The following is a 22098-nucleotide window of genomic DNA, read 5'->3' as shown; positions in this document are numbered from 1 at the left end:
GAGAGGGCGGTGCTCTCTTAGAAATTATTGGTTGAACTATGGCGGGAAGTAAACGGAAAGAAATCAAACGAACCAGCCGTTTTCACTTCCTTGTTCCTTGTTTTTTTTCTCCTGCCAGTGTCAGTTCCGCAACTTTAGTCACAGTCATATGACATCTAAAGAGTGAAGTCGGATCTGTGTGCGGCACTGAAATGGGAGCTTTAGCAGTCTTTCCTTTGCTTTTATTGATCCTGCAGATCGGGGCCAATAATGCCAAATACGAACCCAACTGGAAGTCCATCGACTCCAGACCGCTGCCAGAATGGTATGACCAGGCAAAGTTCGGCATCTTCATACACTGGGGTGTCTTTTCTGTCCCGAGCTTTGGCAGCGAATGGTTCTGGTGAGTTCTTCTTTTGACATTACCAGATCATTTAAACTTTTGCAGACAATCGGCCAGGGCAAGAGTAGGGATGGGTACCGGTATCCGGTGCCATGATGGCACCGGTTCTGACATAAACGGTAGTAACCAGACCGAAAAGCAGCGCACATTTCGGTGCTTTATTTCGGTGCTTTTTTTCGGTGCTTTTTTTTTCCAGAGATGTCATACACTTTGAATTCTAGCCAATCATTTTACGTTTCCGAGGATAGTAGGCGGGTCCAGGTACGTACGTTCTTTTAGAGCAGAGCTACAGATTAAAAATGCCCAAGGCGAAGCGGTCAAAGTCTGGCTGTACTTAACAGCAAAAGATGCAAACTCAGCAGCCTGCAACAAGTGCTTTAAGGTGATACTGTGATACTGTGCAAAGGAGGTCACACCTCAAATCCGATGAAACACCTGGCAGCGCATAGCGTTTTTTTTTAAAGCCGGGAAATGCGCCGTATTTGATAGCTTGCTGCGAGACCTCACACCGTGCACATCTACTGCGGGTGTGGTGCCTGTTATCAGACCCGGAGTTAGCAACATCCCCCAAGAACCCGAAGAGTACAGTCCTGGCCCCTAGCCCTGCCAGTGTAGCAGAAATGATGATGGCAGCAGCAGCCGTTCTTCTCTGCGTGAGTAGCTTAATGTTGTTCGTGTGTAATTTACGTTGAGTAGGCTAACCACGTTATTACATTAATGCATGTAAGGTGAACTAGCAAACACCGTTGTAGTTACATGCTACTGTCTTCTTGTTTGATGGCAGATACTCCCTTCACCCTGGCCAAAAAGGCTAAAATGACCAAAGAAAAAGTGGAAAACAGCTGAACATGAGAGGTTTTTGGACAAAGTTTGTTTTCTCCATTCTTTAAGCACCGGTTCGAGCAACGTTTAAGCACCGGCACCGTTTCAAAAGTACCGGTTTGGTACCGGTATCGGATAAAACCTAAACGATACCCATCCCTAGGCAAGAGGGTCTGTGAAATCTAGGGAACAACTCATTCATTGGAAATTCCGACTTCGGACTTATCCAGGAGCCCGCCATCTATCCTGTCCGAAGTCGGAGATCCCATATGTTTTACATCATGGCAACAGTGGCAGTACAGATTAAAAGTTTTACAAGTTTTTACAGTGATGACACATTTTGCATTTTATTTGTTACTCAGGTGGTACTGGCAAAAGCAAAAGCAAAAGCCATATGTGGACTTCATGCAGAGGAATTATCCTCCAGACTTCAAGTATCAGGACTTTGCACCGCTGTTCACTGCTGAGTTCTTTGATGCCAAAGAATGGACCGACATCTTCGCCTCATCGGGAGCAAAGTACATCGTTCTGACCACAAAACACCATGAAGGTACACCACATTTTTGTGTATTGCTGTGTTTATATATACCAGCTACAGTGTTCTTTTTTTTTTTCTGAAGAAGTAGTCTGATGCCAGTATTGGTGTCAGCGATGTATGACTGTCCTTCAACCACACAAGAGATGTTCTGTTTTGTTGGTGTATTTCTCAGGTTTCACACTCTGGGGCTCAAAGAACTCCTGGAACTGGAATGCGGTGGATATTGGACCAAAGAGAGACCTGGTGGATGAAGTGGTGACAGCTCTTCGCAATAACGGGGACATTCGTGTAGGGTTGTATCACTCCCTCTTCGAATGGTTTAACCCGCTCTTTGAGCTGGACGCTGCCAATGTCTTCACTACAAACTACTTTCCTACCAGTAAAACTCTGCCTGAGCTTTACGAGCTTGTTGTCAAGTACAAACCAGAGGTGCTGTGGTCTGATGGAGATGGAGACGCGCCTGACAAGTACTGGAACAGCACTGGTTTCTTAGCTTGGCTCTATAATGACAGGTAAACTTTCAAAATGTGCATTATTTTTAGCCTTTTTCCCATCATGGATATAAAAACTGAGCTGACTGAAATCTTCTCAACAGTCCAGTACGTGACACGGTGGTGACGAATGATCGGTGGGGCTATGGCTCCATCTGCACACACGGTGGATATTACACCTGTTCTGATCGCTACCAGCCAGGACACCTGCTCAAGCACAAATGGGAAAACTGCATGACCATTGACAAAAAGTCCTGGTGTTACAGACGTAACGCTCCTCTCAGCGATTACCTCACCATTGATCAGCTTGTGTCGGTGAGAGCTGAAAATCGTATTCACCTCTAAACTAAAACAGATTCACTGTGATTAAATGAGTCATTGGGAAATTTACCTAATGCTTCTTTACTCTTTTCAACACATTTCCTACGACTCTGCAATTTTAAATTGTATCTTTAGGCATTTTGTTACTAGCAGCCATCACTTACAAAAAACATACCACGAATACACTTAAAAATGTAAACCCACGAGAGTTAAATCAACAAGTTAAAAAGATGCAAAAATGCAAGACTTGTCTGTGTAATTTACAAAAAGATAAAATAATTAAAACAGTAAAATCAATTAAAAAAAATCAACAAGAAGAATGACAAAATATCACATGAGTGAGTGGCATTAAAGAGGAAAGAAAATGGGATAGAGATAATATATGGGAGTTCAACCTGAGTCAGCGGCACTAGAGAATTAAGTTAGAAACTATAGCCTGAGGGTCGCTCTGCAAGGTGAGCCAGCTGAGCAGTGATGTCATTCTGTGGTTAAAATGTTAGGATTCTCCTCTGTTTTACTTTTAAACACGCCTCCAGACCCAGACAAGGGAGCGGTCGTGTTAGACTGAAGTTCGTTTGGCTCGAGGGTCAAAGATGGAAACGCTGATCTGGAGCCCTTCTCGTGGCTTTGCTTGTTCATGTTTATGTGTCAAAATTCGCTTGTAATAATTTCCAGACATGTCCATTTTAATGTGTGTCCATGTGTGTGTGTTTCAGACACTGGTGGAGACTGTGTCCTGTGGAGGAAACCTGCTGATGAATATCGGCCCCACACACGATGGAAGAATCGCTCCGATCTTTGAGGAGCGTCTGAGGCAGATTGGTCAGTGGCTGAAGGTCAATGGGGAGGCCATCTACAACACGACAGCATGGCGAGCTCAGAATGACAGCCTCACTCCAGATCTGTGGTGGGTCCACAACTTTTTTTTATAAGGCTACATTGATATTTATCTATAGAAAGACATAGAAAGTTATAGAAAAAATATATAGATAGATAAAATCAGAGGTAATTAATGGGTCTGATCTTCAACAGGTACACGTTCAGACCCCAGGAAAAAAACATCTTTTCCATCTTACTCAAGTGGCCAAATAATGGATCAGTGATTTTGAATGAGCCAGTGGTTACTGGGCAAACTCAGGTAAGACTGACTCAATACCTAATAATGTTGCGATGCCAGCTTCTTATATTTAAACTGGTATTAGTGTACATGGCAATAAAATGCAGAACCTTGTGTGAGATCTGAACTTTATTCATAACTTCCTTTTGTTTAACAAAAAAGGTGGTGCTTGTTGGCTATGGCCCTCTGAAGTGGGAGCCTGTAAAGCCCAGTGGGCTGAAGGTTTACCTGCCCCAGCTCTCCTTTAGCCAGATGCCATGCCAGTGGGCCTGGACACTGAAGCTGACTGGTGCCACTTAAAGGAAAATCACATCACTTGAAGAGGAACTGATGGAGCATTTTGTCACATTACAGCCACAAACATGAATCAATTTTATTGGAATTCCACGTGAAAGACCAACACAAAGTGGTGCACACGTGAGAAGTGGAATGAAAATCATCACAAATAAATAACTGAAAAGTGTGGTGTGTGTAATTATTCAGCCCCCTGAGTCAATACTTTGTAGAACCACCTTTTGCTGCAATTACAGCTGCCAGTCTTTTAGGGCAGCGGTCCCCGACCCCCGGGCCGGTACCGGTCTGTGAGTCGTTTGGTACCGGGCCGCAAGAGTTGAGTCTGAGGTGTGAAATGTATGGTTTTCAGGGTTTTTATCGGTTTTCAGCGTTATTTTGTTATCGTTTTTATAATTAACTCGGTTTTCCTGGGTCTTTTCATGTGTGTTATGAATAAATCTTCTGTTTGTTCGGGACCGGTACTAGTTTTATTTTGTTTTATTTTTCCGCGACACCTTAAAGGCCGGTCCGTGAAAATATTGTCGGGCATAAACCGGTCCGTGGCGCAAAAAAGGTTGGGGACCGCTGTTTTAGGGTATGTCTCTACCAGCTTTGCACATCTAGAGACTGAAATTCTTGCCCATTCTTCTTTGCAAAACAGCTCCAGCTCAGTCAGATTAGATGGACAGCGTTTGTGAACAGCAGTTTTCAGATCTTGCCACAGATTGTCTCGAAACACCCCTGGCTCTGAAATGTGCAATCATCTTTGTAATACTAGGCTTATGCCCTGCAGCTCCAGTGTAACATCCCTCTTCATGTAATTGCTGACCGACTGTTGCTGCGGGGTGAGACGATGCCCTGCACTGACATCCTCAGTAGCCCGAGGAAGAGTTCCTCCTCTGTTTATGCCGTACAAATCGCACTAATGCACAAGCATCAGAGTCAACAAATGTGCGGTGTTGACCACAGTTTCCAATTCCATTTAGTAAACTTTTCTTTATCTGTAAATGCCAATATTGCTTTACTCATTGTTCCTAATGAATCCCTTTTCACTTGTAATGCCTTTTTTTTCTTGCTATCTTGATAGAGTTTCAGCTGGGCCTGCTTGACATTTTTACACAGAACACCATGGTTTTCCTTTAGTTTCTCACCCAAAAACCCAGGCCAGTTTCTGTAATTTTGGGACCAGTGACATTAAACACTGTGAAATTGCTCCTTTTCTTTGAGATGTGCTTTGTGGGAAGTTTGATAAGCCTGTTGCACTGATCGGTTTGATTCATTTTTAATAAATGTTCCAATAAAATCAACCTTTATTACACTGACTTGTTCTCATTTGTTGCCTCCCTTTGGCGCCCCCTTGTGTCAACATGTGTAACGCCCCAGCCGCCTGGGACATTTTAAGCAGTCTGACGGTGCAAAACAGATCTATGCACCCCCGCTGTGCACAGATGACCCGGGAAAACAACACATCCTCTTCTGGCTCTGAAAAATGCAGCAGCAGTGAAGTTATTTTCATGTTGCACACTGACCGGTAAGCCTCTGCAGAATTTCTTTCAAAGCTGGTCTTTGCTCTTTTTCTGCACTGAAACCACAGCAGCTGCAGGAGTATTTGTCAACTGAGATAGAGAGTCCGGTGCAGGGCAGATCTCACTGTTGTGTCTGCTCTCTGTTGCACGCCTTTAAGGTGGGAGGTTCCTGTTCTGCAAATGTTCCATGACGTGCTGATGGGGGGTTTGCAAGGGGTTCTTCTCACGTCTGTGCAACCCCCACCCCACACACATACCCTAATTTCAGCAGGCTATCCCCAGCCTGGTACGCGCACATCGCAGCTGATCACCTAAACACAACAAACAGAGATGTAAGGATGCAAAACGCGTGCACAGATAGACGCACAATAATAGTGAAATACACATATTCTGCATTCTGGGAGAACCCGGGCTTTAAACCTTTAAAGTTTGTAGCAAAAATGTTGAGTTGTTGAGATGTCAAAAAAATTAACTTAGACATTTAAAGGCAGGAATGCAGTGCGGATTATTTTCTCGGTTTGGTCAACTGGAACAGAACTTACTTGTTTAAAATGATGTATTTGTTCTGTTTGACTGCATATTGTGGGGTTTATTTGCCTATACAGTAGCGTGACAAAGAAAGAGTCCACAGGCCTCAGTTAGCATGTTAAAGGCCATCACAGTTAGAAAAAGCCTCTACTCTCTAAAAAAAACCACAGCAGCACACCTTAGGATTGCAACACCGGATACGAACAAACCACAAGACCTCCTGAACAGTTTTCTTTGGAAAGACAAGACCAAAGTGGAGATGTTTGGCTGTAATGCATGCACATGGTGCCATGTTTGGAGAAAATCAAGCACAATATATAAGCACAAATGGTGGTGACAGAAGATGATTTGAGCTTGTTTTGCAGCCCAGGTTCTGAGACTGTGTGGTCATTTAGTGGATCTTGAATTCCTCCCAAAGGATTCTGGAGTCCAATGTGAGGCCACATGTCCTAAAAACTCAACAATGATCCCAGGCAAAGCAGCAATAAAATGATGTAGAGCACTGACTTGAGCATAGTACATTAGGTTTATGTGACTTATTTGTTGTTAGTGGTGTCAGAGACATTAAAAGGACTTTTCTTGTAATACTGAATAATGATACTCAGTTAACTGAAAACAGATATGTTACTGTACTTTGCCATCTTGACTTTCTCCCACTTGTTTTCCATTTCTGGCAGCAATGAATTTGCATATTACTTTGAAGTAAAGGCAAGACTTCAACAAAGCCAAATCTTTGCCTTTTCTCAAACTATTATTTTTCATGCTCACGGGGACTGCGTGTACATTTTATTATCAATCAGCACAGAAAACTGCGTGATTCACTGTGTGGGCGACACACTGCCGGCTCACTTCTGCAGTCTTGCTTCTGTAATCTGCAGGCAGTAATTATATATGTAGACAGGAACTGGGAAACTGTTACAGACGTTGGCATGGTTGCCATGGAAACACACAATCATGTTAGATTATTTTCAGGTGCTGCTGTGATAATGGCATAAGCATGCCTGCTCGAGAGGCTGACTTGAAGAGACGGACAAAGGAGCGGTGGACGGCTGATGGAAAAAGTGAATTGGTTGAAGTTTTCTGAATGGCTTCTGTGAGAAGGTTTTTAGTTTAATGTTGTTGTGTTTGTTCAACCTGCTGGGTTCAGTCCCCCCCCCCCCTTATCTCAGGCTGCCATATGACTGCCACTACAGTGAGCCAAGAGGAAAACCTCATTCCTTCCATTCATAAACCCCCCTCCCTGCCCTTCTAATTTAGGACTAATATAATTAAAGGCTAGTAGTCAGGTGCATGTGTGGCATTCAATCACATGCAGATTTGTGGCCGATTTGAGCTGGTCAGTAGAGCCACGGCGTAGCTTTAGATAGTGGAAATGCCAAGCAGTGTGTGGAACATCCTGAGGGACAGACCATTATATTTATAGAGGCTCACGACTTGACCTTCACTGCACATTGAGTATCAGCCATTTTAGTGCCGCTCCTGTAGATACTGAATACAGCATAATGGATCTCAGCTGCACTGCAGTTAGTTAGCTTCAACTTCATCTTTGGCTTGTTAGAGGCTATATCTAATAATAGCTCTCTGCAATTCCATACTGTGGAGGGACTCTGTCAATACACAGACTCTGCATTCACTGCTTTTCTAGCACACAGTGAGTTGCTGCTTTTATGAAGGAAATGCACTGTGACATTATAGTTTTGCAGAGAAATAAAATGCTTGCCATTTGGATAAGATTTTGAACTATGAGGTGAAGTTCAACAGCGAGTCATTACATAAGTTGCTCTGTTGTGTAAGCTTTGCATTAAGGGGAGGACCTCTGTGAAACATGTCTTAGCCACAGCAAGCACAGCTGGTGCAAGCCCAAAGCCAAGGACTCCTATTCATAGAAGCCTCCAGTTGTTCTCACCCAAGAGCAAAGAGTGAAACCGAGGACAACGAGGAGGAGGAGGTGGGTCAAAGCGGGGTGTAGTATCTGAAGTTCTGTAAATTATATTGTGTCGAAAGGCCAAATTTTTCACACAAATGGCTGAGGCGGGGGGATCATAAATCAGTTCAAAAGCACAGAAAGACCTCGTTTGATGTGTTTGATGGCAAAACCTGCAGCTTCAAACAAATGTTATGACACATTTTATCAGATGGTTTGGCCTCTATGCAAAGGTAATTTCACAGTAAAATTCTAATGTTTGTCATGTGCTTTAAAGGACACTGTTTTAATCTATATTCATGTATGATTTTGATTCCAAAAGTCAATCAGACATGTTAAAAATAGACGAGAAAGTACAAAGTAACACAGCAGTAGTTACCTGGGTACAATGTGCCACATTTTGTTATCTAACAATAAGCCAAAAAAAGGATGTAAAAGGTGACTAGTAACATTATATGCCAATACTAGAGTCATTTTCAAATCTATAACCCTTTGTTTACAGGAATATGTGGACTAACCTGATCAGGAAACATCACAGGCAATTATTTAATTATAAGCAACAGGCTTATGTGTAACAGGGTTACATGCAAACAGTAAATACATTAAACTGTAGTTGTAACTGCTACGTTAATAGAATTAAGCAATTAGTCTTTCTTCTCTTGTTTTGCAAAATTAAAGCTCAGACTATAACAATGCAGCCCAAGAGTCACTAATTCTTACTGAATCTTGCTCAGAGGAAGTCTTTAAAATTCACTGCAGAGTTGATGCATTAATGCAAAGGCTCCAAATGGCACCAACTAAACTCGCACATGTGATTCACAAGATGAGGTTCGCAGCTGCACATAATCTGCAGTATTGTCCTAGTTTTTTTTTTTTTCTCCTTTTTTGCCGCGTTAATGACACCCCTCATCACGACTCTCTCCATTCACAAAGCAAATCCTGTCGTGACGGGAAGAACTGGCTCTGAACGGGGCTTGTGGGTGTCTCAGAATTCAGAGAACATGTCTAATTTTTGCAGCAGCCTCGCAGCCAGCCACATTCATTGAGTTCCTCTCCGTATGCACACGCTGAATGGGATCACGCTGTAGGAGATGTACATTCAGAGCTCGCTGCACCATATGATTAGAGTCTTTCAGCCGAGCGCTTTTGCATTTTTTCCTACCGACTGTCCGACGCATTTTACATAGATAATAATAGTTAATGAATATGTGTACCTGAATGAATTTGAGCTGTGAGGGATGGGTGATGCTTTAGCTCTTTGGATCATGACAGCCTCGCTCCCCACTTTGTGTGCGGAGTGTGCGAAGCGCACGGAGAGACGAGAGGGAGAGGAAAAGCGCCCTTAAACGTGGGCTGTTGTGTATCCCTCTCTGGGCCCCTTTGCTATTTTTGTGCCTGGGTCCGCACGTCACGCTTGGGTATTTTCTCTGGTGACTAGCTCGCATCAATAGATCTAATGTACATCCAGTCGGCCAGCAGCTTCGCGACTGATGGGACTTTTACCTCGCTCGTTTCTTTCATATTTCGCCACCCGGACATGAGGAGAATGGAGAGACGGACTATGCAGTATGAGGAATGTCACATGTGACTGCCGATATGGGACAGGGGACTATTCAAATGTCAGGTTTGTATGAGGATTATATTTGATATGTGAATGCCAGCTGCTGTGTGTGTGCCGTGTGTCACTCCGATCACAGTGAGAGAGCTGCTGGTTCATTCTGCATGCTGTCGTAGAGGACTTTAAAGCCAACCGTCTCCTTATGATATTTATGGATTTGTTGTCAGCGTGAGACTTCAAGCCCCATTCCCTTTAATGGCCAACTTAGCCCCTAATGATGTAATGCAGCGGCATAACGATGCTCTCCCGTAGCTCACCGTGCTCCCTTGTGTGTGAAGGGATGTGCCCAGCGAATGTGCGGTTCAGATAAATGTCTCCACAGAGTCGTTTCTCCATCCATGCGGACATACTGTACCACAGTCAGCCCACAGTCATCCCGAAGCACACCTACTGCCACCCACCTGCCTCCTGTTGTTGCACGTCATTGCTGCTGTGTCACATATTTTCGTTTAGGTTAGCGCTTGTTGCCAGGAGTGAGAGGAATTTGGCTTTCAAAGGTGCGCTGGCCCACTCTTTTTTTGGAAAAGTCTGAATGCGCTCAGAGACTTGTCAATGAGACTCTGAATGTGACGGCTCTGTTTCCTCCCTGTCGTGCTCAGTTCAAAGGTATGCATTGTTTCTGAGGGTCTTATCTCATTGTCACTCTGCACCCATATTCCCCTCTTCCCTCCTCTGGTGGCTCACAGAGGATGGAAACTAAGCAATGAGGTGAGATCGACCTTGAAAGGGAGCTCCCTACCAGGCCTCTGAATTTTTGTTACCCCCAGGCACCCTCCAGCTTAGTTTACCTCTCTAAACCTCCCCGTTGAAACATGGATCATTCCAATCCAAAGCTGCCCCTCCACCTCCTCCCCTCCTCACCATCCTTCATATGCCTTCATTATTTTTCCTGTATACGGAGGAAGCGTTCAAATCTGTCTGACAGCAGAGACCCCAAAGATGAGCTCAAAGAGGGGAATGGGCATTTGGATAAGAACACAAAAGGTAGATTATCATCTTTACCGCTGCTTTCGAGCGTCTCTCGGCATCTCAAGAGTCACCTTGGATTCATATCCTCTGGTTTTTATGCTTGAGCAGCATGGTGGTGTGCTAACAAAGAAAGAAAGGGAGTGAGAGAAAGAGAGTGAGAGTCGAAGGATGTCCTAATTAAAGGGAACTCAGAGGGTTTGTACCAGATAAAATTACATAACGTCGTTAGGGAGGACACAGCATTTGATACTGAGAAGATGAAAATGACGTGCCCTCAGATGGCCATCCATCCCCACGGTATGAAGTGAAAGTGTAACCAGTTCACTTCAGCCACAGGCATCATGATGTTTCTCGCTTGAGTCCTGCATGTTTACCTACAGTGAAGAGTGTGGTCCTGTGCGGCTCACTGTGGAGACGGACACTAGTGACTCAGATAGGTTGGAAGCTTTGAATCCCACTGGAGGTGATATGAAATGATACTGGATTTAGATAAAAGGCTTTAAAGGTGTGGGCGGACTCATTACACTTCATTGCCATTGATTTAAGACTATCGACTGGCATGCTTCAGCACACATACCAGACTTCAAAAAATGCTTACTTCCAATAACAGTCTTGTCTTCTGTTCTTCGGTTCAGTCTAGTTTTTATTCCCACAATTGCCAATAATGTCGACCACGGCTGAACAAGTGAGTTTAAAACTGAATTTATTAATTCCCTTTGACCTGTTGTAACACCCAGTGGCAACCTATACAATGTAGCTTGTGTTATGAGCCATGCAAATAGATTAATTTTTACAAACTAGATCATGTTACCTTTCAGATTAATTTTTATACATTGCAGTTATTTTTTAAATTTTTCCAAAAAGATTAAAATTTGATCAAAAGCCGAACACCACCTCTAACTTGGGATGGGGTGATGGTGACCCGGTGTTTGAATAAAAGTGACATTCCACATTACGGTACTGGCTTGTTTCCCCATGAGGACATCATTTGACAACCTCACCTGTGCCCTTAATGATCAGTTTTGACACTTCAGTATATATCAGTAAATATGTGGTTTGGTAGATACATGGGCAGAGACCACCTTCACTCACCCAGTGATTTTGTTCCATAAGGAGGCCTGAAATATGACAGAAACCACTCAGGTCTGAAGGGACCTTCGAGGGTTACTCCTAGTAGGCTTTCAAGGGGCAAAGAGTTAAATACCTCTTCATATGCACATTCACAGAGCTTCAGAAAATTAGGTGCCAGGGTTTACCTTGGTAAAGAGACCCAGCTTTTCCATTCCTGCTGTGATGGAGCTCATTATGAATTTTATACTCCAGTTTTATTAGGAGGACTTTTGGGAAACAGCCTTGAATAGCTCTCAATTTCAAGCGCAGACACACACACACACACACACACACACACACAGACTTTCCTGCCTCATTTATTTTGTCACGATAATCTTCGTGCATATTTATGTGGTCCTAGTTCATGTTATTGCATCCTAACGACTCTTTCTTATTTCTTTCAGATGACCCTTCCCTGCAATTCACATGTATGTTAATATTACTAAAGTTACATAACAGTTATTGTCCTTGAAAATCGATCGCAAAGGAAGTGACACTGGATTCATGGAGTCACTTGAAACTACTGCAGGGGTAAAAAGCTCCACTGAGGGTCAGGACAGAAATGCTGCACAGAAAAAATGCACATCGGAGGTTGCACAGAGTAGGCGGAGACCACCAGTCGAATTGGAAGCCAAAGGGTGGCACCAACAACTAGAAGAAGCTCAGAGCAAAGATACATGTGGTTTCAAAGAAATGTCTGACTCAGGGAAATCACTGCAATTAGAAGATCAGCACCCTCAAGCCCAGTCCACAAGCCATCCAGACTATGAGGTATCTTCATACCCACTACAGTCCGCAAAGCAGTTTTCTAGTGGCAGACAGAAAGCTTCTACACAGTCCCCAGCACCCACATCTCACAGGAAGTCCCCCAGCTCACCTGAAGTCCAACAACAATGTTCAAATTCAGGGATGGATCCACTTACAGAAACGGTGTGCAAGGTGGAACAGAAACCACAAAAGCCTGGGAAGTATGTTTGCGATTACTGCGGAAGGGCATGTGCCAAACCCAGCGTGCTTAAGAAACATATTCGCTCGCACACAGGGGAACGACCCTACCCATGTGTTCCCTGTGGGTTCTCCTTCAAAACCAAGAGTAATTTGTACAAACACAGAAAGTCTCATGCTCACTCAGTCAAAGCTGGAACGGTGCCATTCTCAGAACTCGGTTCGTACAATGCCAATACAGACCAAGGGTCTTTTGAAGGGGAAGGAGAGCTATTCTCTGATGCTGAGCAAAGCACAGACACGGACGAGGACACTCTTAATGACCCGCTGCTGCTGCTGGACTCTCCAATGGAGGGATCAGATAACACTGCTGTAAAAGTACTAAATCTCATTGCTCAGAAAAAGGGAGCCACGTCAATGTCAGCTCAGGATGGTTCATCCCAACCCCAAGAAATCAATGCACCTTCTGCTGCTGCCGAGGCTAGTCGTGCAATTCAATCTTGCACAATCAAACAGAGGCTGGCACTCCGGCTGTCTGAAAAAAGAAGCAGTGACTCTGACCACAATCTGTCCCTCCCAAGTCAGTCTAGCAAGGGCAGCACGGACTCTGGGTACTTCTCTCGCTCTGAGAGTGCTGAGCACCAGACCGGCCCTCCGAACACTAACGCAAAGTCCTACCAAGAAATTATGTTTGGAAAGTGTTATCGGCCAAGCCCTAAGCAGGCAACAGCTTTTGCGGCTTGTAGCACAGACACGAGTGAATATACCGGCAAACGCTCAGAGAAAGGTGTCTCCCGTGTTTTCACGCAAGAAAAAGACACAGTTGAGTCAATCAAAATAAACACAAAATCGTTCACAAGGGAAGAGGTAAAAGAACCCCTATTAGATGCTGGCTCTGATGTGGGGCCTCTGATTAGAAGCAACTCAATGCCAACATCCTCAGCAGTCTGTCTGACTATGCCTCAAGCACTCAGAGGCAGTCACTCGTTTGATGAGAGAACAAGCACCGGCGGCATGAGGAGACTCAGGCGGCAAGCCGCTTTCGAACTATCCGCGCAAGATGGCCATACTGACACTGACAGTCACGGAAAGATTAGTGAGAGTGGCATTTCACCCTCAGGACTGGAAATGGAAAGCTACCCTTCTGTGGTGCCTAGTATGAGCCATCAGAGGCATGCGATGGAACTGGCAACGCGCAAGCGTCGGAAGGAAAAAAGGGAAGAGGAGGATTTGTCGGGTCAATATGAAGATCATCATGAACCGTGTGAGGAGATGTTTGATTCAAGCAAGGACTATGATGTAAAACAAGGCGCACTGGGCATTATGGCTTTACGGAAAGGCCATTCACAGATGGACAGGTGTGACATGGACATATCGGTGTGCCCTGAAGTGTCTGCTCGAAAAAACTTAGGGAATGTAATTTCAGTTATCCAGCACACAAACTCAATAAACAGGCCTTACTCTGAACATTCAGAATCTTACAAATATCAAGCTATGGAGGCCTCTGAATCATATGAGATGGAGCGAAGTGACAGTAGATTAAGGGAGTCGGTTCAATTGGGGCCCAAGCTCGTGCGGCAGTCTAACATACAAGTCCCAGAAATTAGAGTCACAGTAGAGCCTGACAGTCCAGAAAAAGCTCCTGAGGTGCAGGTGAAGGAGCCAGAGAAGCACGTGGAGGAGTTTCAGTGGCCTCAAAGGAGTGAAACTTTAGCACAATTCCCTCCAGAAAAACTCCCTCCTAAGAAAAAAAGGCTACGCTTAGCTGATATTGAGCACTCCTCTGGTGAATCTAGCTTTGAGTCCGCCTGCACTAGCCTGTCCCGCAGCCCCAGTCAAGACAGCAACTTATCTTACAGCTCCACCTTATCGTTTGACAGGGAAGAGAGCTTGAAGTCAGTCTCTCCCGCCAGGCAGGATGAATTTGGCAAACCATTAGAGTTGTTAGCTGTGCCAGGGAGTGGGCACTCCCTCTCAGTGCTCAACCAGCGTCAACAACATGAAATGAGACGCTCCTCCTCAGAGCAGGCGCCGTGTAACTTGCGCAAGGAGTTCCCAGAGTTGCGCAGCATATCATTTGACTATGGCAGTCTTTCTCCAACATCCAAAGTTAGACACGTGGACATAAACTCTGTGAAGGAGAGAAGGAGGGGAAACTTAGTGCGACAGGAGTCACTGAATATGGATAGTGAAGTAACATCACAAGTGTTTCCACAGTATCTCAGCAGCATCTCCCCTTCATTCACTGCCGCCACTATCCTGCCGCAGACTTTGCCAATATTCTCAGCTGGGAGTACATTTCCTCAGCTTGCACATCCGAGCCTGATGGTTCCCGTAAGAATTCAGACTCATGTTCCATCCTACGGTAGTATCACATACACCTCAGTGTCGCAGATTTTTGACAATCACTATGACAGTGTTAGCTCCACTACGTCCACCCTTCAGAGTCAGAGTTCAAGAATTTCTGGGAATCTCGATTCTCATAACATATCGGCTCATACAAAACCACCTACAACACACACCCTCAATGTTGAGGCCCTTGATTTGTCCTCAGCCAAGCTCAAGACAGGCATCCCTCTCTCTCTGACCTCCAGAACTATCTCAACCACTAATGCCTCCAGTGGTGGTGCAAACAAACGGATGCTATCCCCTGCCAGCAGCCTGGACCTATTCATGGAGGTCAAGCAGCAAAAGCGTGTGAAAGAGGAGAGAATGTTTGGGCAGATTGTAGAGGAACTGAGTGCGGTGGAGTTGGGAAAATGTAATTTGAGTGAAGAGAAGGGGCACAGGTCAGGGATGCAGGGTGCACCAACACTTCATGCTCAGAATGACTCACGCAGGAGTAAATTTATCACACTTCAGCAAAAAGAGGCCGAGGCCACGGACCACGGCGCAGAGTCAGTTATGGAAAGCAGCTCCCTGGATGCAAGCTCGCCTCCTTACGCCATGATATCAGTCAGTGAAGTGAAAGAAGCTGGCACGGAGAAACGAGTGCAGATGGATATAGTGGCACAGCTGGTAACCAGTCAAGACATCCTGATGTCAGACTCTGAGCATTCAGGACTGTTATCTCAGTTTCCAAGTCTTCGCACGACGACAGGTGTGAGCTGGTGTTATCTCAATTACACCACGCCGAGCTGCTCTCACAGCACCGCCCCTTTCTCATCTGTGTACGCCACCTGGCGTGTGAGTTCCCATAACCCGAACCCTCTTGAAGTGAGCACCAATGCTGCTCTGGCTTTGCTGCAGTCCAGACAGAGGGGAGACAAGGTTATATACACCATGGCTGCCATGTGCCAGCCTGGTACTGGGAAACTGGTCTCATCACTCATCCTGTGGAGGCAGACCATGGAACAGGTAAGAAAATAATCCTTTCTTTTCTATCAAAAGCGTACTGGTGTTTTAAACACCTGTTGAGATATTGAATTAAAGCCTTATTTATTGTACATCTTATATCAGTAATTACTGATATAATCAGAAATAATTATGAGAAGATAACTGTTTAAAATGCAGAAAGTTTTAAGGACCTTAATACCCAGAATTTGGCAAACTGCGCACTTTAATCAACCGACAGAAGGTTTCCTTGGAAAGATCCTGGAACGAGCATTTGCTTGGTGCTGATAATGATATTTAACTATGAATCACCAAATGGTCTTGATTTTAAAAAATGTGTCTTGGAGATGAAAATACCAGACATTATAATTATATTAAGGTCATTATTAAGTCCAAATCTTGGTACTTTTCTCCACTGCGCTCAGTGGATAAAAAGCATAAAATGTAACATTAAGATCAGAGTTACCTGTGCTGGGTTTTTCCCCAGCAGTGGTATAGTTCACGTTTGCAAAACATGCTGTGCAATGCCATGTGTGCCATACAATATTGGTGGGATCGCGTTGCACTGTCGATATGGTGTCCACTTAAAAAGGATGTTAACACAATGTTTGTTCATCTGATTCAGCTGCAGAGGAAACCGGAGCCCAAAGAGGTGGACGTCACCTACGGGAAGAAGGTGAAAGACATCAGCTGCAGAGTGAAAACTGCCAAGGAAGAGTGGAAAGAGAGGGAGGCTGCCACAACCCAGACTGTGCCAACACGAATTAAGATCTTTGAAGGAGGGTCAGTCAAGATATTATTTACCATTACACTTGTCACTTCTGCTGACTGCATATGCAGCGGATATATTAGAGTGCTAGTATGTGAAGTATCTGTTGGCCCACGCTCTTTTTGCAGTTTACGACTGTGCTTTTTGTGCATTTCTTTATTAGAAATGAATCTCTCTCTTTCAGGTACAAATCCAATGAAGACTATGTATATGTTAGAGGTCGAGGCCGGGGTAAATACATATGTGAGGAGTGTGGTATTCGCTGTAAGAAGCCAAGCATGCTGAAAAAACATATCAGGACCCATACAGATGTGCGGCCGTATATCTGCAGGGTTTGCAACTTTGCTTTTAAAACTAAAGGTAAGCATTATTTTTCTTACAGAGTAGTGAGTTATCGTAGCTGTAGCAGTGATAAAAAAAAGCTGTTAGATTAACTTTTTTTAAGCATCTGAAATGTACGAAAGTTCAGTTTCTGTTGTGTTTAATTTCAACAAATTTGCCTTATTTCTACAGGAAACCTAACTAAACACATGAAGTCAAAAGCGCACATGAAGAAGTGTCTTGAACTGGGAGTGTCAGTGACGATGGATGAGACAGAGATACAGGAACATGGTAAGACTGGGATGTATGTAAGTGTTGTAGATATGCCCCAGCTGTCACTGCAACAAATCCAGCTAAACTAATGTGTTTCTCATTTCAAGTGGACGACATGCAACAAAAGTCCAAGACAGAGGTGGCTGCGACGACCAAACATCAGTTCTCAGACGCCGAGGACTCCGACGGCATGGATGAAGAAGCTGATGAAATCGATGAAGATGACGATGAGGATGATGAATACGAGGGTGATTCCACTCCGAAGTTACATTCAAGAAGCACGAGTCCTCAGCTGTGTGGAGTTACGTCTCTGTCAGTTACAGCCACTGCTGCCATCCACGGCTGCTCCCTCGCATCTCTGCCCGGAGTCGATGTCAGTCAGCAACCCTCTGGCAGACGTACGAGCTTGGATCATCGTCCTGTTCTTGCAAACGACCAGAGAGAGAAATCCGTGGATGAAGACTCTCTGACCATGCTGTCTCCAGATCACAGCAGCTTCCTTTTTGACCCTTATTCATCTTGTCTACTCTCTCCTGGCTGGGAGTCTCCCATCAGGGAGCCCTCCCCTTCACGTCTACGTTACCCGTCCCCAAGGAGGGAGCTTTCACCACGTGGTCGCTCCTCTCCCAGATGGGATACCTCTCCACTGAGGCCCGGTTCACCTAGCTTCACACCCATCCAGCATCCCTCCCCGGTCTCAATTGAACGGCCCATGTCTCCCAGCATAGAGCTTGCTGGAAAGCGGGAATCCTCAGTCAGAGGCAGGCAGAGGGTTGTGTTAAGAGCCGTTTCACCACGCAGAGGTTCACACCAACATAAAGGCAGCGGTGACAAAACCAGACACCAAGCAAAGATGGAGATGGCTCAGTACCAAGGAGCCTTTGAAATGGAGATGGTAAGTAGCACAGCGTGTTCTGCAGCCAGTTCAAGTGTAACACAAACAAAGAGCTTTTAAGGACTTATTGTTAATCTGTTCAAGTGTATAGAACAGCATCTAAAAATTATTTTGTTAAATTTTGATGAATCTGGGTACATGTAGATGGACCGTGTGTGGTGTAAAAACAAAGATATTTTCACACACTGTATTTAAGAAATTTTTCAGAAATTTTATATTCTTCTCTACTAGTGTATCTAACTCGAACAACAAAAGATATTAATCTAGGCACAGTTAAAATGGTAACTATGTTTAAAATTATAGCTTAGCAAACAAGCATGCTAACTCTTGCTAGCAGGTGGCGAGTCGAGTCCATCGCCATTTTTTCTTTTGGGACAGTTTTTTTTTTGTTTTTTTTTGCATTAATTTAGTCATTTCCATGTCAGTAAAGCTTGTAAAGCACAACTGTTGACTAGCTAATGTTGTGCTATCATGACCTGGCATTGTATGGTCGATACTAGTGTTTCAGCAGATTAGACACTTGCTACAGTTAGTGCACCCTGATCTTTAGCGTTTGTTACCAATAGTGAAGACTATTCTCCCCTAATGCCCTAGTCACACAGGCTATCCCCCAACTGTTGCTGGACATTGCTGGCAGTTGCTTTTAAGTTGATTACAAAAGTCTGATTCAACCAGGCCAAGAGGGCAGTCAATTACCCAATGGTAATGACCGGTTGCCTCAGAAAACTGTGTACCCCACAAATGGTTGGCGACTGGTTGCTGGCAGTTGCTAGTGTGAAACTTATGATGCTATGCCACAAACTTTCTTGTGATTGCTTTTAGCGTTAGCAGGTTGTGCGTAATTAGCATGGAAGATGGCAACTTATGTGCAAAACTCTCAAAAAACTTGTCAAGCAGCAGTGAAGCGGCGAAGAATGTGGCTCAAACTGTAAATACAAACCTTTGCCAAAGCAATCTGCTAGTGACCAATCACAGGAAGGTTTTTGATGCATCACCTTTTTTGCGACTGTTTTCACCTAGCGACAGCCAGCAACCACTCACCAAAGACTCAAAAAAATTACACATTTTTCCCTAGCAACCAGTGTATATTTCAGCATGGAATTAGCTATTTGTGTTTCACTAGTTAAAAGAAAAGCACACATACATTTTCTTTTTCTTGCACTGAAAGAACAAGTAGTAGAATATTCTGTTGGCAGAGAAGTTTTTTCTTCTCTGAGTGCTTTCATTTTTCAACATTCACATTACTTCATGATTTCTAACTAAGATATTTTCACATGAGAAATTATCTTGGCGATGCTGAAATTGCTGCTAATTCTGCCAATGTGTCGTTCCAGGATCAAAGGAGCAGCTTGGCTTCCAGTCTGCCTGGTGCTGCCAGTTCTCATCATCAGAACATCCTCAGCCACCTCCCTCTTCACTCCCAGCAGCAGGCCCACAGTTTGCTCCCCGTTGTTCCTGTTGGCGGGCTCCAGATATTACACTCCCCGCCTTCCTCCAGCACTGATGTCAGCCCCTCTGTGGCGCCAAGCCCCCAAAGCAGCGAAGGCCAATGTTGCAGCAGCAGGGAGGGATCTGTCCTCAGTCCTGAGACAGAAGGAGAGGACATCAGAGGCCACGGCCAGCTGTCCTGCCACGAGGCCGCTCAGGAGAAAAGCCTCGACCCCGAAGTCGGAGACAGCGGACAAGAGGAGAATGTACAGACCTGCTTGAAAGCCATCGCCTCGCTGAAGATTACCACAGAAGACCCTCATTAGAACCGTCATTGTCTGTTTTCTCGGGTTGATCAAGGAAAAGACACCTCCCTGCTACACCTGCGACCTTGTCACCTTCTGCCCTTTAGGCACATGACCTCATCTTTATCCCATTAGAGGCAATATAATAACACTTCCTCTGGTCTTGCACATACCCGAGACATCTTCTTAAGTGGATAATATGAGTGGAGGTCATATCTTTTCAGTGAAGAAGAAGGCCACCGCATCTGATGAGCTCTTCTCTTCAGAGGCTTTTTGGAAAACTTGGACGAGCAGCAGGGTGTTTTTTGCATTAATGGGTTCAGGTGCAATACGGAAAGATATTCTGCTAATATGCCTTTGTCTGACATAGTAGTTTGCGTACAATTGCACATAAATTATATTTATGAATTCTGTACAAATGTCCTTAACATATACTCCTTCTTAGATACATACAAACAGTGTATTTTACTGTGTGTACTTTGAAAATAGACTGTTGTTTATGTAATCATATCAAGGTGTGATGCAGTAGTGCAGTAAATAAAGACTATTTATAAGGGGAAAAGTATGTGTATTATGAAACAGTCTGACCAAATTTTAAGTAGACGCTTCTTGTGCAGTTTGGTGCTTCTGATCAAGCAGCGAGGGTCTGTGCCTTTATTTTGCGTTTCTTCTTTCTTTATCAGAGCGAGAACTACGGAAAGCGGTCGAGGTACTCTTTATTTTGCTCAGAGGACAGCTTTTTCTTTCTTGCCCCGTCGGCTCTGTTGACAGACGGACGCAGCTTTATTTATGTGAAACAAGCTTAAAAGAAACAAAAAAAAAAAAGTTTCCTATGTTGCAAATTTTCTTAATGTTGTGGTTTTTATCTTGGTAAAAATGCATGGGATTTGCTATTGCACAACAATAGAGGAGGTAATTATGTAATTATGAATACTGTAAGATGTATTTATATATTAGAACGTAAGCACTTATTGATACTGGTAAATATTTGACTACTATTTATATGGTATATCTGTACTTATGCAGCAGTGATGCAGTTATGCAGTGAGCTACGCTGGCATTGCTTTTGATCTCATGTCGTCTCTACAGTTTTTTTTTTCTTGCTTATACAGATGACCATGAGCATTTTATGAGTTTTAAAGATGCACTTTCATCCTTTTACCTTTGATGTTTTAACTGACTCGGTCAGTGGAGGAAACGGGGGAGTAAAACACAGTTTGTTCTCTTGTGATTTTTGACACATTCCAGTTGTTTTTTTCTTTTCTCATTGTGTAAAACACGTTGCACACAAATCCAAGGGGCTACAATGATCAGTCAATAGTACATTTTCTTGCATTTCAAGTGTAACTGGATGAATCAATATAAGTAATAACGTTATAAGCATGACTATTACTGTGCTTCAGCTCACAATGTAAGTAATCATTCACCAAATGCATTACTTCTTCTCTGTATATATATATATGTGTATTTTTATGATTTAAACTATTTTTGCAGTGTTGAATTCTGAAAACTTTTTATGTGGATTGTTTATATCTCTTTAAGAGGTAAAATGTCTGCAGCTGATGTAATGGCAGAGGTTTAATGAGGCTGATTGCTAACACAGCGTGTCTCATCTTTTTAAAAAAAAAAAAAGTACTCACATCTTTAAGTGATTATCCGTTTTTGAGACTTCGAAATTTAAAAACACAACAACACTTTGTTCACTCATGTTTACATAAAAGATTTATAGGTGCACTGCTTTAATTTTGTGTTTTCCTTTCTGAAGGTGTATGTAGCTTTGATTTCACGGTTGTGTATTTTCATTTGTTGTGCACATAGCTCATAAAATGTGAAGGGAAAGTGAAGCCTTTTATTTGCTTTTGCATACATTATGTATTCAGATTGTGTTTTGTGTTTTTTTTTAAAATTGTGTATTCATATATACTGAACTGCATTGTGCCTCTCATGTCTATGGAAATCCTGTAAAACACACAGAGGACAAATCATTTTACCTCTAAGCTAAGATTTTTTCGAGGAGGGAAAAAACAACCTCAGTAGCCAATCTGTTGTTTAGCTATTTGCATCAAATCTGGCTAGTCAGGACGGAGTGCCTCTTTTATGCTATGAGGAATTTATTGTTTGGTGCTCTACTTTTTCAGATTAAATTCAAAATTGTTTTAAAAGAATATAATTCTAACCCAAAAATGTGTGTCGCAGCTTATTTCACGGCT

At 43.7% G+C, this 22098-nt stretch overlaps 2 protein-coding genes and 1 long non-coding RNA gene across 4 annotated transcripts; 2 read left to right on the top strand and 1 right to left on the bottom strand.

The window, feature by feature from the left end:
• Window positions 1-91: 91 nt before the first annotated feature.
• fuca2 (alpha-L-fucosidase 2) lies at window positions 92-4134 on the top strand. The gene is made up of 7 exons (XM_084914838.1): window positions 92-382; window positions 1567-1754; window positions 1915-2254; window positions 2338-2548; window positions 3271-3461; window positions 3587-3692; window positions 3834-4134. Exons 1-7 carry the CDS (start codon window positions 192-194, stop codon window positions 3969-3971), a joined length of 1365 nt encoding a protein of 454 aa, XP_084770964.1. The 5' UTR covers window positions 92-191; the 3' UTR covers window positions 3972-4134.
• Window positions 4135-4154: 20 nt separating this feature from the next.
• On the bottom strand, window positions 4155-10022 carry LOC146365736 (uncharacterized). Its single transcript, XR_014798603.1, has 2 exons — window positions 9942-10022; window positions 4155-5781 (listed from the first exon to the last, which is right to left on the bottom strand). It is a non-coding gene; the product is annotated as an uncharacterized LOC146365736 (long non-coding RNA).
• Window positions 8882-22072, top strand: hivep2b (HIVEP zinc finger 2b). Of its 2 annotated transcripts, none has more exons than XM_084914826.1 (7): window positions 8882-9546; window positions 12024-15921; window positions 16523-16680; window positions 16851-17026; window positions 17180-17278; window positions 17368-18155; window positions 19490-22072. In XM_084914826.1, the coding sequence occupies exons 2-7, from the start codon at window positions 12124-12126 to the stop codon at window positions 19907-19909; spliced, it is 5439 nt and encodes a 1812-aa protein (XP_084770952.1). In that variant the 5' UTR covers window positions 8882-9546; window positions 12024-12123; the 3' UTR covers window positions 19910-22072. The 2 variants fall into 2 exon arrangements, with proteins under 2 accessions (XP_084770952.1, XP_084770953.1); XM_084914827.1 differs by lacking the exon at window positions 8882-9546 and adding an exon at window positions 10249-10524.
• Window positions 22073-22098: the final 26 nt, after the last annotated feature.

Source organism: Perissodus microlepis, chromosome 19 (assembly GCF_051167445.1).
Source record: "Perissodus microlepis isolate ML-2025 ecotype Zambia chromosome 19, ASM5116744v1, whole genome shotgun sequence".
Taxonomy (NCBI): Eukaryota; Metazoa; Chordata; class Actinopteri; order Cichliformes; family Cichlidae; genus Perissodus; species Perissodus microlepis.
The sequence above is the reverse complement of the archived record's forward strand: the minus strand, read 5'-3'. Positions and strand labels throughout refer to the sequence as shown.

Bases quoted from the DNA above. Each gene is read 5' to 3' on its own strand.
- hivep2b (XM_084914826.1), top strand. From the start codon at position 12,124: ATGGAGTCACTTGAAACTACTGCAGGGGTAAAAAGCTCCACTGAGGGT. The intron at 15,922-16,522 runs GTAAGAAAATAA...CATCTGATTCAG, and splicing joins GGAGGCAGACCATGGAACAG to CTGCAGAGGAAACCGGAGCC. The intron at 17,027-17,179 runs GTAAGCATTATT...TTATTTCTACAG, and splicing joins CTTTGCTTTTAAAACTAAAG to GAAACCTAACTAAACACATG.
- fuca2 (XM_084914838.1), top strand. From the start codon at position 192: ATGGGAGCTTTAGCAGTCTTTCCTTTGCTTTTATTGATCCTGCAGATC. The intron at 2,255-2,337 runs GTAAACTTTCAA...TCTTCTCAACAG, and splicing joins GCTTGGCTCTATAATGACAG to TCCAGTACGTGACACGGTGG. The intron at 3,693-3,833 runs GTAAGACTGACT...TTAACAAAAAAG, and splicing joins TGGTTACTGGGCAAACTCAG to GTGGTGCTTGTTGGCTATGG.